The sequence below is a fragment of the Diospyros lotus genome, chromosome 6 (genome assembly GCF_014633365.1).
Source record: "Diospyros lotus cultivar Yz01 chromosome 6, ASM1463336v1, whole genome shotgun sequence".
NCBI lineage: Eukaryota > Viridiplantae > Streptophyta > Magnoliopsida > Ericales > Ebenaceae > Diospyros > Diospyros lotus.
The window spans coordinates 14,902,040-14,920,382 of NC_068343.1; the positions used below are offsets into that span (position 1 = coordinate 14,902,040).

The following is an 18,343-nucleotide window of genomic DNA, read 5'->3' on the forward strand; positions in this document are numbered from 1 at the left end:
TGTCTAAGTCTCTTACCACTTGAACACACCTTACAGTAGTAACCATTACAGTACATTGTGTACTAGTTAGGATAGAGGTGTCAAAAGGGCCGGGCGGCCCGCGGGCCGCCCGGCCCAGCCCGTGACGGGCCGGGCTTTGGCCCGGCCCGTTACTGTTCATACGGGCCGGGCCTGGCCCGGCCCCCATTGGGGGGTCGGGCTGGGCCAAAGAAATTGGGCCCACGGCCCGGCCCGGCCCGGCCCGTGGCCCGTTGGGCCCTTGTGGGCCGGGCCCATGAGGCCCTTATGGGCCAGTAAGGCCCTTACTCATTTTTTTTTTAATTTTGTTATTATTTAGTAATTATTGATATTGGATATTAAAAAATTTAATTTCGCAATATATATAAATAATAACCATCAATTAATTTATTTAAAATTTTTAAGTTAAATTTTTTATATATTTAAATTATAAATAAACATTCTCCTTTTTATATGTACATTATTTTTCATATCAATTCACAAGAAAAATTATAAGAAATATAAATTAATGAAATAATATTTAAAACTTAAGAATTAAGATAGAAAATATTTTAAAAAGAAACAAATTAATTTTTATATATGTATATATTATGTGTATTATTTTTAAAAAAATTATTTAAAAAAAAAAGAAAAAAAAGGGCCGGGCCCACCGGGCCCGGCCCGTTAGGCCCGTGGGCTAAGGGCCCGGCCCGGCCCTCTAGCCCACGGGCTGGCCCGGCCCGGCCCGGCCCGGCCCAGCCCCTTTGTAGGGGGGCCGTGGGCCGGGCCGGGCCCTATCAATGATAAAAGGGCTCGGGCCCGGCCCGACCCTTTTAGTAAAAGGGCCGGCCCGGCCCGTTTAAAAAGCCCGTGGGCCGACTCGTGCTGGACCGGGCCGGGCCGGGCCGGCCCTTTTGACACCTATAAGTTAGGATAATCCATCTCCGGGCTGGGTCACCACGTTGACACTTTTGATACTTAAGTGCAATTTGTTACTTGAAAACAATCGTGCTATATTCATAAGGTATCTTTAATACTTTTTAATTATTGTGTAGTTGATGAATGAGTTGTTACTTTGTATTTAAAATTTATTAAGTGTACATTCATATAATAATAATAATAACTAGTTCATCCCCAAAGTTCATATGTACAAATATAAATAGTTTATATAAAATAATAAATAATATAATAACATATAATAAATTAATAACATAAATAATAAAAATATAAAACATAATAAAATTTTTAAAAGAAATATGACAACATATGATAAATATAAATAATTTATACAAAATATTAATTTTGTCAAAATAACTTAAACGATTTATTTAAAATAATTCAATTTTACCTAAATAACTAATTTAACATAACCTACAAACTAATTATTTTTTAAAATTAAATAATAACATAAACATATATAAGATTTTTATTTTTTTGCATGGTTCTGAAACTAATTAAGGGTTTTAGAGTTTTGAGTGGTGACTTTATTGAGAAAGAATAAGAGGTAAATTATGGAAAATAAAATAAAAAATTAAATTTATTTTTTAAAAAAATTTACTTGGTAGTTGGTATTTGGCGATATTACCTGATATCTCAAAATTTATTTTGATTTAAAAAAATCTTATTTTTTCTGTAATTTATTTTAATTAAAATTTTATGTTAATATTTAAAAATTAATAATATGGATTAGATCATGTCTCTTCATATACCAGCATATTTACACATTTTTCAAATACTATTCAACCATGAAAAAAATCATCTACAAATTTCAAGAACTATACATTTTTCACAAATCTAGACTTAATTAATGAGTTATAAAAATTTTATTTCGAGTAAGTAAAAAAAAAAAAAAAAATATCAAAATAAAAAGTGAAAATAGATGGAAAAAAGATTTGACGGCTATTTTGTTATAATATATATAGATATAGATTATAAATATAAATTTTTGGTGATAAAAACAAATTTCTGTAATAAGAATTGAAAACAGTAATTCAATTCCAACTGATTAACTCTAAAGATTCAGAAAAAATTCGCAAAAACATCCAACAATACAAGTCTCTACAAACGAGAGAGGTCCTTAATTTAGCAATATATTTCTTTCTTTCCTCACTCATACATTTTAAGTATTTTAAATAATAAGCATGTGTAGCCATAAAATAAAATTTTGGTAAAGGTAGGTAGCTTTGTATATATATAGCTACCGCTTCCTTACTTCTTCATCTTTTGTATTCCAAAATTACTTAAAATTCATGAATTTCAAATATGTGTGATTAAGAAATGATGGTTCTTAGTCCTGTTCTCCTGACACATCAGGAATGATTTAATTTATCTTTATTTTATAAAAAATTATTCTTCCAACACGTAACTGTAATTTTGTTTTTTTTTTTTTTTTCATAAAATTGCAGTCACTGGTTACTAATTAATTAAGACAAGCCTAGTAGAAAACATATAATTGAATAATTAATTAGGTATCATGGTAAGATCAGCCCTTGATTTTCTCAGACAGACAGAGGACCATTTAGACCTTTCTACAATTACAAAATAAGAACCTCTCTACAATCAAAGTATCATGAGTATCTCTGGCATATTGATGAAGACGATGATTGATGTCGAATTCGTGGGATCGAGCGGGATCGAGCGTCGAGTGCCCCACAAGAGAAGGCATCCCAAGACAATGACTGATCACTGTCAGTGTGTCACTCAACTGCATAGTTTCCTAAAAAGGTTTCCAATTAATTAAAAGCAGCAGCAGCAGCAGGGGGGTTGACTCTGAAACGAAGAGAAGCAGCAGTGGCATCTAGATTCTATATATCATACGTCTTCACAAAACTGAGGATCTTCTCGTCGGCGTGGCCCTGCTATTGGTTTAATAAAAAGAATTAAATGTTAAATATTAGGATTAAAAATTAACAATAAGTATTCATTCATTCAGCTCAGATGATATTTAAATTTTAGGTAGGGCGTAGTGATGTTAGAAATGGGATAGCTAATGAATGAAAATACGAAGCGAGCAATAATGGCAACTCCTTGTGAATATATATCCATCCATCAAAGTGGATGGATGAGAGCAAGAATAATAATAATAAAAAAAAAAATACACTTGTTTCCATCCATAGTTTTCTCCCAGTTGTTTAATTATATAATATTTCCAGATTTCTTCTTCAAATTAATTAATATTGATTGATCCCGAAAACACCTCCTGATTTGTTGTTGGAATCTTAATTTGCAATTAACGGAATATCTTTAATCTGTTGAGCTGTGTCTTGGGTTCTTTCAGATGTTGTTTATTATAATATTCCAGCTCTCTTTTCATTCTATGAGCTACGCATTTGTTTATTCTTGCCCACAGCTTAATCTATAGGTGAATTAATAATCATATATTGAACCTTTTTGTAATTCTACGTACGTACTAATTACATCTCAACTAGTTAGTTGCTAGTTGAAGTTCATTGACAGGAAGCACCTAGAAGCTTCTAAGCGTCATACGTAATAACAAGACGATTATATTAGGTTCGGTGGGGTGCTTGTTTGGGAGAGAGAGAGGAGATAGGAGAGATTACGGGTTTGACGCATTCGAAAGTATTTTTTCTTCTTCTTCAATATTGGAAAATGCGATTTCAATTTCGCTTAAAATTGACTTTGATTTCATTTAGTCATTGTTTATGCTTATCTTTCGGCGAAGGTCCATTGGGTATCGAGAAACCGAAAACCGAGTTGGTGAGAGGTGGGCCGTGGGCTTCTACACGTATACTTAATTCTTCAGCATCAAAGTTATATCATCATAATAAGAATCAAAGTTGACATTCACGACCAGCCAATTCTATCTTCTCGCTCATCTTCTCTTGTCCCAGTTCCAAGCCATGGAGATGGGGATTCGCATCTTCTTCTCCTTTTTATTCTCTCTTCTCCTCCTCCTCCTCCCCTTTTCCAGTTCAGTTCACTTCCAGATCTCGCGCTTTGGCCCTGAAGCCAATATGCTCTACCAAGGAGATGCATCACCTGCAGTTGGATCCGTTGAATTGATCAACCGAGTCACTTATCTGTGTCGCGTTGGCTGGGCCTTCTATGCCGATAGGATTCCGATCTGGGACTCGAAAACAGGAAAGCTCACCGACTTCACCACCCATTTCACCTTCACCATAGACCTCCAAGGCCGACCCAAGTATGGCCATGGCATGGCTTTCTTCCTCGCCCCAGTTGGCTTCCAGATCCCTCCCAACTCGGCCGGTGGCTTCTTGGGCTTGTTCAACACCACAACCAGTGATTTACCCACCAACCAAATGGTTCTGGTTGAGTTCGATTCCTTTTCAAACCCAGAATGGGATCCTCCGTACGAGCATGTTGGGATCAACAACGGCTCGATTTCCTCCGTCGTTACCACTCCTTGGAACGCTAGCTTGCACAGCGACGATACAGGATCTGCTTGGATTACATTCAATGCCACTACTAAGAATTTGACTGTGTCTTGGTCCTACGAAGCAACTACCGCTCCTAAAGAGAATTCCACTCTTTCTTGTCAACTTGACCTGAAGCGGATTCTGCCCGAGCAGGCAATGGTCGGTTTCTCGGCTGCTACCGGCCAGTACGTAGCGCGACATGTACTCCAATCATGGGAATTCAGTTCAAGTTTAGATATAGAAGAGACGAACCAACAGAATGCGAAAAAGACCAGATTAAAAATTGGTCTAATGGTCCCATTGGGTGCTTTGGTTTTAGGGGTGTTGGTGGCTGCAGCTATAATTTTGTGGCGAAGGAGATCAAGAGCTAAAGCAAAATCAGCAGTACCGGTTAACCCGACATCGATTAATGATGATCTTGAAAGAGGTGCAGGGCCAAGGAGATATTCTTATATTGATCTTGCCTCGGCTACCAGCAACTTCTCAGAGGAGAGAAAGCTGGGAGAAGGAGGATTTGGTGGTGTTTACAGAGGGTACCTCAAAGACCTCAATATGGAGGTAGCTGTGAAGAAAATCTCAAGGGGTTCTAGACAGGGTAAAAAGGAGTACATAACCGAAGTGAAGGTCATTAGTCATCTGCGACATCGAAATTTGGTGCAGCTTGTGGGCTGGTGCCATGACAAAGGTGAGTTTCTTCTAGTCTATGAGTTTATGCCTAATGGAAGCCTGGATTCCCACCTGTTTGGCAAGAACAGCACTCCCATTTGGGCTGTGAGGTACAAGATAGGTACTGGGTTAGCCTCAGCATTGCTGTATCTACACGAAGAGTGGGAACAATGTGTTGTTCATAGGGATGTAAAGTCCAGTAATGTAATGTTGGATTCAAGCTTCAATGTCAAGCTTGGAGACTTCGGCTTAGCCCGGCTCATGGACCATGAGGTTGGCCCGCAAACCACGGGGCTGGCTGGAACTTTCGGTTACATGGCGCCTGAATATGTAGGCACCGGAAGGGCCAGCAAAGAATCAGATGTCTACAGCTTTGGAGTGGTTCTATTAGAAATCGCAACTGGGAAAAAATCTCTGGACCCCCGGAACGGTGGTAGCCAAATTGGGCTGGTGGAGTGGGTGTGGGACCTGTATGGAAGTGGGCAGCTGCTTTCGGCTGTTGATGAGAGAATGAATGGGAAGTTTGAGGGGAGGCAAGCAGAATGTTTGATGATTGCTGGGTTGTGGTGTGCTTACCCAGATCGGAGTCGGAGAGCATCCATAAAGCAAGCCATTCAAGTGCTTCATTTTGAGGCTGCGCTGCCCGATCTTCCACCGAAGATGCCCGTTCCCGTTTATGGTGCACCAGCTACAGGCGTATCGGCAAGTAGTTCTAGTGAGCCTTCCATAACTTGTTCGAGCATTGAGCTGGGTCGTTGAACAAATAAAATTTCAACTTACAGATAGGGATAATCCTCTATTGAAATATATATGATATTGTTTCATAATGCTTAATGTATAGAGATCTATTAGCAAGATATATAAACGTGCGGGGTCATATATAGGTTTATGAAAGCGTTAAGACTTATTAGCAAGAAAGTGTTAAGATTTAATATGTACTTACTATATCATCTTCAATAAAAATTTGGCTTGTAGCTCGATCGATGTTGAAATAAGATGCATAAATGCCAACAGTACTGAACTATCTTTACAAATATCATTTATTACAGTGACTGCTTTTGTGCAGGTAAGGCTTGATGATGCACTTTTGGGCTACGCAAGACTGCTACATAACTCTTTAAATTTAAATTGGACACGTATATGTTGAGTCTCTTTACTTCTCAGCAAAAAAAATGGATAAAGATGTTGAACTGATCATGTGTTAAATTCAATTTAATCTTTGAATAGAGATAATATAATACAAGTAGGAGATCCAATCATATAGGTGTAGTTGCTTATGAATATACATAGGCTTAGCCCCCCGAATGAGAGAACATGACTGTGAGATTGTGCCATGACTCATTAACCAGGTTCTTGTGACGTGAGAGTAGATGACTTAGTTACATGATAGTTATAAAAGATCGGAGATGCATATATATCTACTCAGACCAAATCATTAATTTATTAATTTAAGTATGGCCTGTTTATTGGTTTCTACAAGTGATGAAAGAGTCAATTTATTGGAAATAGTGATTTTTTTTTTAAAAAAAATTATATATCAAGGATGTTATTTATGTATAATTTCCAGACTAACGATCACAAACACACAGAGTCACGCACATGCACTGGTCATGAAAGCAAGGCGGTTGCGGGTGTTGGAAGTATGTGTGTGGCTTTCCTTCCGAGCTTCATTTTCCTTCCTCTAGAAGCTTGGTGACTTTTCTTCCAAATTTTGCTTTTCTTCCCTAAAAGCTTGGTGACTTTCCTACCAAGTTCTTTTTTGCTTGGTCTCCAAGTTCATCATGCTTATATATATTTCCCTAAGCTCCCTAAGCTTTGTTGGAGGTTTGAAGAGACTTGATTTTCTTTGAGTTTTAAGACTTGTTTTCTTTGAGCTTTGGAAGAGTTTGGTTTTCTCAAGTTTTACATCACTAAGAGCAAGCCCGTCCTGAGTTTTACTAGCTCCGGTTGTTCGTGGCTGCCATTCACTGGAGAGGTTGTTTCATCCTGCTGAGACAGTTGCCGTAATCTGCTTGCCGCCAGTGCAGGGCGCTAATTGTCTTCAGGACAGCGCAAAGCGCGACTCGACCTACTTTTGTTCATGCCTCTTCCACGATCTAGAAGTTTGTTCCTGATTCCTTGTCGTTCCAGCTGGGAGCGTTGCTGTTCAACCATCTTCTCTGATTTGTTGTTTTAGTCTGGTAACTTCTGTTGTTGTTCATTTAATTATAAGCTCTTATTACCATTAATATCAGCTGTTATAATAGTGGTCAAGTATATAGTATATGTTTCTTGTACCGTAGTCGGTTAAAACTGTTTTCTTATATCAAGCAAGTTATTTCTATATACCATACACATCTATACTTTCTGTATCCCTAACAATCTGAAGACAGTTAGTAAGAGAGTCTAGAAAAGATGGATGTCTCTATTCCTGCTGATGGTTCCGGTGTCGCTGCTACCGGTGTTGCCTCGGGTTCAAACCTGCCCCATGTTGCTGTCTCGGGTCTTCGCCCACCAACTGCCGCTGTTTCTACAACAACTACTATGCAAGGGCTCGGTTCAGCCATGGCCAAGCCAACCCCACATGTGGAGAAGCCACCACCATTTAATGGTGAAGATTTTAAAAGGTGGCAACAGAAGATGTTATTCTATCTGACCACGCTAAATCTAGCCCACATCTTCGAAGAGGATTGCCCCGTTGTCTCGGAGGAGAATATGACAACAGAGATTGTGGCTGCGAGGGAGGCATGGATGCACTCAGATTTTCTTTGTAAAAATTATATTCTGAGTAACTTGGCCGACCCGCTGTATAATGTTTACTGCACAGTGTATGCTACTTCCAAGCAATTGTGGGAGACCTTGGAGAAGAAATATAAGCTTGAGGATGCTGACACCAAGAAATTTCTGGTGGGCAAGTTCCTGGATTGCAAGATGGTTGATACCAAATTTGTAACACCCCAACTCCCGGGAGCGTTAGGTAACGTAAGATTCCGGGGATATATATATATATATTTTTCCAACAAACAACAGAAACTCAACATAAACCGTTTCCCGAAGATCCCGTTACACCTTCTCAGTATATCAACTATGAACCATCAATAACTAAGACAGGTTCACCAACACAAATGCGGAAGTTAGATCGAAACCTTAACAGGTCATAACTGAAACCACTTTATTTATAATATAAAGCTGAGCCAACGTTTACATGATGTTTTCAAAATAAACAATATAACTGAAAATGACATAAAGTAAACTATCCATTAATCACCGTCATTCCTCGGCAATTCCTTTTCCTTTTACACCGCTGCCTTCACCTGGAACGTTTGAATATTCCAAGGATATAGTCCAAATTAGATGATGAATCATCTAAGTGAGAGTTCAAAACCACATTTTTCATGAATGAATGCAAGACATGAAATAAACCAATACACTCGGTAAGCCCTAGCCCAAGAGAATCCCACGCGCTTAACCCTACCACGGGAAAAGAGCAATTTCTCTAAAAGCTATGCCACCATACCGACTCGACGACACGACGATACGACACGATTCTAGCTTAAATGGGGCGGCCAACGCATCTCACTAGAATACGTTCCCACCTTAAGCATCCAGGAACCACCATGCAATCCCAACTCCAAAATTTCACATGGACCACCTAGTCATCCTAGTGCAACTTCCCTGGCCAAACGGCCTGGCATGGAAATCAAGGCGGCTATCCTGACATGCACACCAGCATCAGATACCCCTATTATTCTGTCACGCCCTTGGAGAATTACGGCTACACTATCCAGACAACATCTTAGGCTGACATTCCATATGAACAACACTGTATGGACCACTTAGTCATCCTAGTGCAACTTTCCTGGTCAAATGACTCAGCACGAAAACCAAGACGGCTATCCTGACATGCACACCAGTATCAGATACCCCTATTATTCCGTCATGCTCTTGGAGAATTCTGACTATACTATCCAGACAACATCTTAGGCTAACATTCCATAAGTACACACAAAACTCACGACATTGCCATATTTCACAATTCAATGCATCATATAAACAACATTTATAAAATGTAATGCATAAGTTTAAAATGTTTAGGGACGAACCTCCCTCATAAAAACCAATCGTCACTGGTTACTATTTCAATGCACAAAACCATTTTGCATGAAATCCACAACACATTTAGGTAACACAAATACCAAGTTTTAGGGTAAACTACTCATCTTGAATATAATTCAGAATGCCTCAAAATTCGTCCAACCTCAACTCTGATGCCAAGCTTTTAAATACTAAATTTCAAGCCCAAACAAGTTTTTCGAACTTCAAATAAATTTTTAAAATTTTCAAATTCTTTTTATTATTTTTCTCCTATATTTTTCTTTTTCTTCTCCTCTACTTCTTCTCCTCCCTATGCCTTCACCTCCTTGCACCCAAATGCCTATTTATACTCAACTTGTGCTTGGCCTCCAAGCATATATACAAATATTATATATAATAGTTCCTATCCTACCACTCATATAACCATTTTATAATTGCATTATCTTTAGCCAAAGAGCTCCTTGCCTTCACGCATGCTCCCCCCCCCCCCCCCCCCCCCCCCCCCCCCCAATAAATATATATGTATATATATTATAATGTTCATCTTTTACTATATTAAAAGAATCTCTACAACTTGCCTATCATTCCTATCTATATTATATTATATTATATTATAATTTCATCATCGTGGCCAAAGTCTTCATCTTCACCTTCACGCCCACCACTCGTTCACTTCTCACACATAAATACATATATTATAAGTTCACTCATTTACTAACATAAAAAATATATATAAATATAATAATAAATATATTATATACATATTATAATTGCACCTTCTCTTGGCCAGGGAGATCCTACGCCTCCACACACACTTCACACACAATAATATATATATTATATGAGAGAACTTGGCTTCGCTTACCACGCACACACTCACACATAATATATACGTATATATAATTTATATAATTTATTATATTATATATTAAAATTATTTATATATAAATCTCTCAATTAATTTCAAATCTTACTTTGAGCATTTCACAATTATATTTACACTCTTAGACGCAAATTTCATTTAGATTCAAATACCAGAAATCTGTAATTAATAATTCCAAAATTACTCGATAAGGACGATTTTGCTCCCGATCCCTCACGGGACCCTTGTTTTATCCCGAAATCTCTTTAGGGTTGATTCTTACTCAAAACCAGAGCTCTCTCAGGGTTCCGTTGACTTTCCCAAAGTTCTCTATGACGATTTGATTTTTCAGCCTGATCCACAGTTGTACCAAAAATTATTCCCAATCCAATTTTTTTCACCACTAAAAATCATAACTTAAATCACTTGTCGATACTATACCATTTTCCCTGATCATCTAGGGTCCAGGGTACTCCTTCTGACTAATTCAGTTGTTCAAAGCTGCATTAGTATACCCTAAAGTCTCATTTTTCCACAAAGTCCAATTATACCATTCATTAAATACCATTTATACCCTTAATAATTTCCCGGGTATTACAAAATTGATGGTCAACCAGATGGAGGAACTGCAAATCATCATTAGTGATTTGCATAGCGAGGGATTGGTCATCAACGAGCCATTCCAAGTTGCCGCAGTGATTGAGAAGCTGTCGTCTTCATGGAAGGATTTCAAAAACTATCTCAAGCACAAGCCCAAGGAGCTATGTATGGAAGATCTGGCTCTTCGTCTTCGTATTGAAGAAAACAACCACAAAAGAGATAAAATCTTAGACAGATTTGAAGCTAAGGCTCACTTAGTTGAGGCTCTCAAATCTCAACCTAAGAAGCAGCAAGGCAAGAGAGTAAGTGGGTCGCTGGGACCAAAGAAGACCGCTGCCAATAAACGCATTCAAGGCACCTGCTGGGTATGCGGTAAGACAGGCCATAGGGCTGTGGATTGCAGACACAAGAAGCGTCAAAGCTCTGGTAGCAACCAGCGCAAGTCTAAGCCTTCTTATGCCAATATGGTGGAAGATGATGAGCTCGTTGTAGTCATCACTGAAGTTTACATGGTTGATAACGCCAAAGGCTGGTGGATCGATACTGGTGCTTCAAGGCACATTTGCAAGGATAGATCCTTGTTCTCAACGTATGAGAAGATGAATGGCATTGAAAAGATGTACATGGGAAATGTCGTAGCCTCGACTGTGGAAGGCAAGGGCAAGGTGCTGCTAAAGTGGACATCTGGGAAGATCCTGACCCTCACAGATGTCTGGCATGTGCCTGAGATTCGCAAGAATCTGGTGACTGGAACACTGCTGAACAAAAATAGGTTTAAACTCGTTTTTTAATCTGATAAATTTACTCTTACCAAGGGGGGAATGTATGTGGGTCGGGGATATCTAGATAAGGGCATGTTCAAATTGAATGTACAGGCCCAAGTGCGTAAGAAGATTAATAAGAATGACTCTTCTACTTATACTGTTGAGTCGTGTGATGTTTGACATTCAAGATTAGGACATGTCAATTATCGTTCCTTCCAAAGAATGGTTAATCTAGGGTTATTACCTAGTTTTAACATTGATAAGGGACACAAATGTGAAGTTTGTGTTGAATCAAAGTTTACAAGAAAGTTGTTTCCATATGTGGAAAGGAATAGTGAATTACTCGACCTAATTCACAGTGACGTTTGTGACATGAAAAGTAACCCCACTAGAGGTGGAAAGAATTATTTTGTCACATTTATTGATGACTGCAGTAAATATTGCTATGTATACTTACTACGGAGTAAAGATGAGACCTTTGATGTTTTTAAAACATTCAAGGCAGAAGTTGAAAATCAACTGGGAAAGAAAATTAAGGTGCTCAGATCAGATAGGGGTGGTGAGTATGAATCATCGGCTCTGTCTAAGTTTTGTGAATCTCATGGTATAATCCACCAGACGACAGCACCTTATACACCACAACAAAATGGTGTAACTGAAAGGAAGAACCGAACTTTAAAGGACATGATAAATTGCATGTTAAACAGTTCGGGTTTACCCCATAATTTGTGGGGGGAAGCGTTGCTTACTGCAAATTTTATATTAAATAGAATTCCACATAAGAAGTCTAGCAAGTCACCTTATGAAGTGTGGAATAATAGACAACCCTCATACAAAATCTTGAAAGTGTGGGGGTGTTTGGCCAAGGTGCAGGTTCCTTTACCTAAGAGAACTAAACTTGGTCCAAAAACTATTGATTGTGTTTTTATAGGCTATGCCTCGCATAGTGCTGCCTATAGGTTCCTAGTAACTAAGTAAGAAATTCCTGACATTAATGTCAATACGGTTCTGGAATCTATAGAAATGGAGTTCTTTGAGAACATCTTCCCTTTTAAGGGAGATAAACCTAGTGCAAGTGGTTCCAAGAGAACTCATGAAGCAAGTTCTTCAAAAGGCCAAGATGGGCATGAAATTGACATCGAGCCTCGAAGAAGCAAAAGGGCAAGGAAAGCCTCTTCCTTTGGCCCAGATTTCCTAACCTTTGTGTTAGAAGATGAGCTGCAAACCTATGGTGATGCAATGTCATCTCCTGATGTTTCTTATTGGAAAGAGGCTATTAATAGTGAAATGGATTCCATCTTACAAAACAATACCTGGGTATCGGTCAATTTGCCACTTGGGTGTAAACCAGTTGGGTGTAGATGGATTTTTAGGAAGAAATTAAAGGCCGATGGTACTATTGATAAGTACAAAACTCGGCTGGTAGCTAAAGGCTATCGTCAAAAGGAAGGACAAGACTTCTTTGACACGTATTCTCCGGTGACAAGAATCACGTCTATCAAGAAGCTGATTGCTATTGCAGCATTATATAATTTGGAGATACATCAAATGGATGTAAAAACAGCATTCCTAAATGGATATTTAGAAGAAGAAGTCTACATGGAACAACCTGAAGGGTTTGTTGTAAAGGGACATGAAATGAAAGTTTGTAAACTAGTAAAGTCTCTTTATGGGTTGAAACAGGCGCCTAAACAATGGCATGAGAAGTTTGATCACACAATGTTGTCAAATGGATTTAAGATAAATGAGTGTGATAAATGTGTTTATGTGAAAATCATAAACCAAGAATGTGTCATTGTGTGCCTATATGTGGATGACATGTTGATAATGGGCACGAATCGAAGTGTCATACAGTCCACAAAACAAATGTTGAACTCACACTTTGACATGAAAGACCTTGGTCTTGCTGATGTCATTCTTGGAATTCGAATAATAAGGAATTCCGAAGGGTATGCTCTTTCTCAGTAGCATTACATAGAGAAAGTGTTGAGAAGATTTGGTCACTTCGAGAGTAAGCCAGCAGTTACTCCGTTTGATCCAAATTCAAAGTTGAAGAAAAATCATGATGAAGGTATATCTTCTCTGGAATATGCCAGAATTATTGGAAGTCTGATGTACATCATGAATTGTACTAGACCTGACATCGCCTACTCCGTAGGCAGGCTAACGAGATACACGAGCAATCCTGGGCATGACCATTGAGGTGCATTGGTCAGGGTACTTAGGTACTTGAAGTACACCCTGGACTATGGATTGCACTATACAAAATATCCACATGTACTGGAAGGATTTAGTGATGCTAATTGGATCTCCGATAGCTTAGAGACTAAATCAACCAGTGGGTATGTGTTCACTCTAGGTGGTGCTGCTGTGTAGTGGAAATCTTCAAAGCAGACGTGTATAGCACGGTCAACCATGGAGTCGGAGTTTATAGCTCTGGACAAAGCAGGCGAAGAAGCTGAATGGCTTCGCCATTTCCTCGAAGACGTTCCATTATGGCCAAAGCCTGTTAACGCCATTTGCATATATTGTGACAACTTAGCTGTTTCAATGAGGGCTAAGAATAATGTCTACAATGGAAAGTCAAGACACATTAGGCGCAGGCATAACACTATTAGAGAGTTGCTCACAAATGGAATAATCTCCATTGACTATGTGAAGTCAAAAGAAAATCTAGCTGATCCTTTGATGAAAGGAGTGACTCGTGAGCAAGTCAAATTTACATAAAAGGGAATGGGGTTAAAGCCTTTAAAATGACTTTTCCGATGGTAACCAAACCTAGTTGACTGGAGATCCCAAGATCTAGGTTAAATTGGCCAACTGGCTGGAATAAGTCATAGTTGACACACTATGAAACTTTTAGTTTCTCCCCATGTCTCAGAAATTGAAGAGTGTGTCCTGTCGACGTTAAAGTGAAGGTTGATATCTTGATATAAAAGGAGTAGTGACATGGTACTCTTGATCAATGCTTCCCTATATGAGAGTAGAAGTGGGGTCGCTTCTATGAGAACTGTTCAATGGCTTGGGTTCTCTAAAACTCTCATGAAACCCAGGATGCTGTCTAGGACTAAAATGAACACAATCGTATAGAACTCAGTGGGTCAAGACATGTTGTGTGTGATGTCTATTGTCTCGATTTACCTTCAGAAGGATAGTTCAAGAGCTAGTCTCACTATTTCTTCGATAAATTCAATAGACATTCACTAAGGAAGGTTCAAGTCCAAAAGACACCTTGTTGATGCATGACTTGTCTATTTGCTCTCAGTGACTCCATGTCGTTTTGTATAATTTTTTGAGCACACACACTCATGTGGGGGATTGTTGGAAGTGTGTGTGTGTGTGGCTTTCCTTCCAAGCTTCATTTTCCTTCCTCTAGAAGCTTGGTGACTTTCCTTCCAAGTTTTGCTTTTCTTCCCCTAGAAGCTTGGTGACTTTCCTATCAAGTTCTTTGCTTGGTCTCCAAGTTCATCAAGCCTATATATATTTCCCTAAGCTCCCTAAGCTTTGTTGGAGGTTTGAAGAGACTTGATTTTCTTTGTGTTTTAAGACTTGTTTTCTTTGAGCTTTAGAAGAGTTTGGTTTTCTCGAGTTTTACATCACTGAGAGCAAGCCCGTCCTGAGTTCTGCTAGCTCCAGTTGTTCGTGGCTGCCGTTCACCGGAGAGGTTGTTTTATCCTGCTGAGACAGTCGTCGTAGTCTGCTTGCCGTCGGTGCAGGGCACTAACTGTCTTCAGGATAGCGCAAAGTGAGACTCGACCTACTTCTGTTCCTGCTTCTACCACGATCTAGAAGTTTGTTCCTGATTTCTTGTCGTTCCAGCTGGGAGCGTTGCTATTCAACCATCTTCTCTGATTTGCTGTTTTAGTCTGGTAACCTCTGTTGTTCATTTAATTATAAGCTCTTATTACCGTTAATATCAGCTGTTATAATAGTGGTCAAGTATATAATATATGTTTCTTGTACCGTAGTCGGTTAGAATTGTTTTCTTGTATCAAGCAAGTTATTTCTATATACCGTACACATCTATACTCTCTGTATCCCTAACAGCGGGTCTATCGTGCATTTAGTGGGTCAATTTACCTAGCTGATTTTTTTTTATATGTAAGATATGAGTATAATTATATTTTGATCTACTTTGCAATACTTAGATACATATTACATGTCTATCTTTAAACTAAAGTTTAAGGCAAGCTTACGAGTGAATTCAGGGATTAAGGTGAGTCAACAAAGATTGAAAGAAGTCAATTTCAGAATTAATGGCTTGGTGAGTCGAGAAAGTACCAAGTCAAACATAGAAATATTTGGAACCTCTAAAAGTGACAAATCAAAGTATAATAAAGATATCTCGTTTTTTCTTAGAGATTCACTTATAAATGGTTGGAGAGATAAGTTCAGAGGATTTGATCCCAAAACCAAGATACAGTGCTATCATAATTGAAATATTACTTGGCCCAAAGAATTGAAGGAGAGTACGAACAAAACCTAGGTGTGTGGTTTATTTTTGGCTAAAAATTAATTCTAAACTGGGTTTGAATGAAACAAAGGAACCAATAGACTTTAGGCACCCAAAATGAGAATACTAACCAGTTCAGAGGTTCAAATTATAGAAAATTCTTAAAACGAACACAAGTGAACTCTGAAGGTTAAATTTATGTAAGAATATTTTAAGAAATCCCAATAGACTGAAAGGCTTAAAAGTTTAGGGGTGAAATGAAAATTAATAAATACCAGGGTTATAAGGGTAAGGATCTTGAAATATTATGGGTTTAAGTGAAATAAAAGATACCAAGAGGTCCATGTGAAGGACTTTGAGGTTAAAGTGAAATAAGGAGAATCAAGTAAGTAAATGTGTAATTACCCAAAGTTGGGTACATATACGTATGGCAGAGAGGTTACTGTGTGGTGTTTGACGGTAAATAAGGTAAAGAAAACAGAGGAAGGAAGAAAGAAAAAAAAAAAAAGGAACAAAAGAAGAAGAACAAGTGGTCTAAGTCAAGGCTTCATTGCCCGTGACTGGACTTTCTGGAGGAAGGGTCCTCCAGAAGAGTTTTCGAACAATCTGTGCTAGAAACATATGATGAACTCCAACGTGATGTTTTCTTCGTTTTTTATTTGACAAGTTTGGACTCCAAATTGCTTGACTTGAGGGGACAGTTCCTAGATGTCTAGTATAAACCCTACAGGAGCCATTTTGGGAAAAAGATTGAGCCAGAGATTAAATTGGAGCCAGTTTCATTTCTGGCCAGAATTGCACGACACAGTGGTGCCTAATTCAAGCTTTTTTGATGAGTCTAAACAGTTATTATTTGATAATTTAAAAGCACTTTTATACAAACACATTATTACCTTAAATATTACTCATCTTTTAAGTTTTATACAACTTAAAAGTTAAATAGCTTGAAAGCTATGAAAAAAACCGGTAAGGCAAACACCCCCTTAACAGTAGCAAATAAGCTTTTCGCTTGTAAGCTCCTCCTCCGATTGAGCTTTAAGGCAAACGGGCTTCAGTTTGAAATAATTATTATATGCATAGGTCTTTGTTGGGCTTTTTTGACCAAAGTCCTCCAAGCTCTAGCCCATTAAAGTGCTAGCCTAGCTTAAATAAATTATAGCCTAGGGTCTCTATTTAAAGTTCCCTTGGGCGGGCCTAAATCTAAGGTCCACCCTTTTCTTAAATTTGGGCTTCGTCTGGCACAACTCTTGAGATTTTTTTTAAGAGACTCGTGTTTGAAGCCCATTTTTATCCATTTCTTACACAAGAACCCCACAAATGTCATCTCAACAAAAATTACGAATGTGGCAATTTTATTTTTTTTCTCTAATTATCCCAAAAATCTTTTCACAATGTATGCCCGTCCATAGTCCATTCGGCTAATCAACATTTAACAACTTTGGGATAGTCTCTTAAAATTCACCAAAAACTCTCAAATTTTGCTCCAAAAGTTCTGGGCCCTCTTAAATAGCCCAAAATAGTGACATGTTTTTAACATGAAGGCTCAATTTCCCCCCTTGAAAGCAAGGATAATGTTTCCTACCCTTCAACCAATTTAAGGCTCTAATCTGACACCATTTTTAACCCAAAAATAAAGTCAATTCCAGCCCCCAAGGATCTAGCCAAGACCTTTGATGGATAAAAAGAGTAAGTCAACATGAATATTTAATGATCTTATGAAAGATAATTCCATCATCCAAGGTCTCAGGTCTAATGCATCACTTGTCAAACTCCTACACGCTCGGACTTTTGTCCCTTAATGGTAGACTCTGATGGTCAAATTAGTATTCGAGATTTAATAGAATAAACAATTTGAGTAGAGTAACGAAAATGGTAGAAATAAAGACTTACCTACTTCTAAAAAATTTAGAGCTTATATAATCAGGGTAAAGATTACCCGACTCAATTTTCGTTGAATCCTCTTTTGGAATGAGACCCTAAGGTATGGTTTGGATGCACCGTGTGACTTATACTATTAAGTTATTCCAAGGCCATGCACCTAATGGTCAGAGTGTGATGTGTTGTCACATGGTGAATTTAGATGCTTCCTTAGGATCCTTTATCTTGGTCTTTTAAGCTAGGTGATACTTTATTCATAAATTCTTATCAAGTCCCAACTGAATCTTTTTTGTCACCAAATATATATAAGATGCTCTCAAACCTTCCTATAATTCTCAGCTATCATCAAACACTACAGAAAAAATTGACTTTTAGCGACAGATTACTTAGCCGTGAATTTTTAAATTCGTCCCTAAGATGAAAAAAAATCCTAAATCTGTCACTAAAGTCAAAAAATCAATTGCTAAATTAATCACAAAATCGATTACATTTTGATTTTAGATAGAGAAAAAAATTCTTAGAGATGAATTAAAATATTCTATCGCTATATGAATTAAAATATTATTTAGAGCCGAAATATTCTGTTGCTAAATAATTAAAAAAAATTAATTTTTTTTAGCGACAGGGTGGCCCGTCGCTAAATTTTGTATTT

The 18,343-nt window shown here is 38.1% G+C and overlaps 1 protein-coding gene across 3 annotated transcripts in view; it reads left to right on the top strand.

Moving 5' to 3' along the window:
• Nucleotides 1–3,553: 3,553 nt before the first annotated feature.
• The window catches only part of LOC127804981 (L-type lectin-domain containing receptor kinase IX.1-like), a 57,525-nt gene continuing 42,735 nt past the window's right edge, over nt 3,554–18,343 (top strand). The window contains exon 1 of one of the 3 annotated variants that reach the window (XM_052342121.1): nt 3,554–4,821. In XM_052342121.1, the coding sequence (XP_052198081.1) occupies nt 3,858–4,821 (964 nt within the window). In that variant the 5' untranslated portion in view covers nt 3,554–3,857. The remainder of the gene's footprint in view (nt 4,822–18,343) is intronic. The other 2 variants (XM_052342122.1, XM_052342120.1) reach the window with 2 other exon arrangements.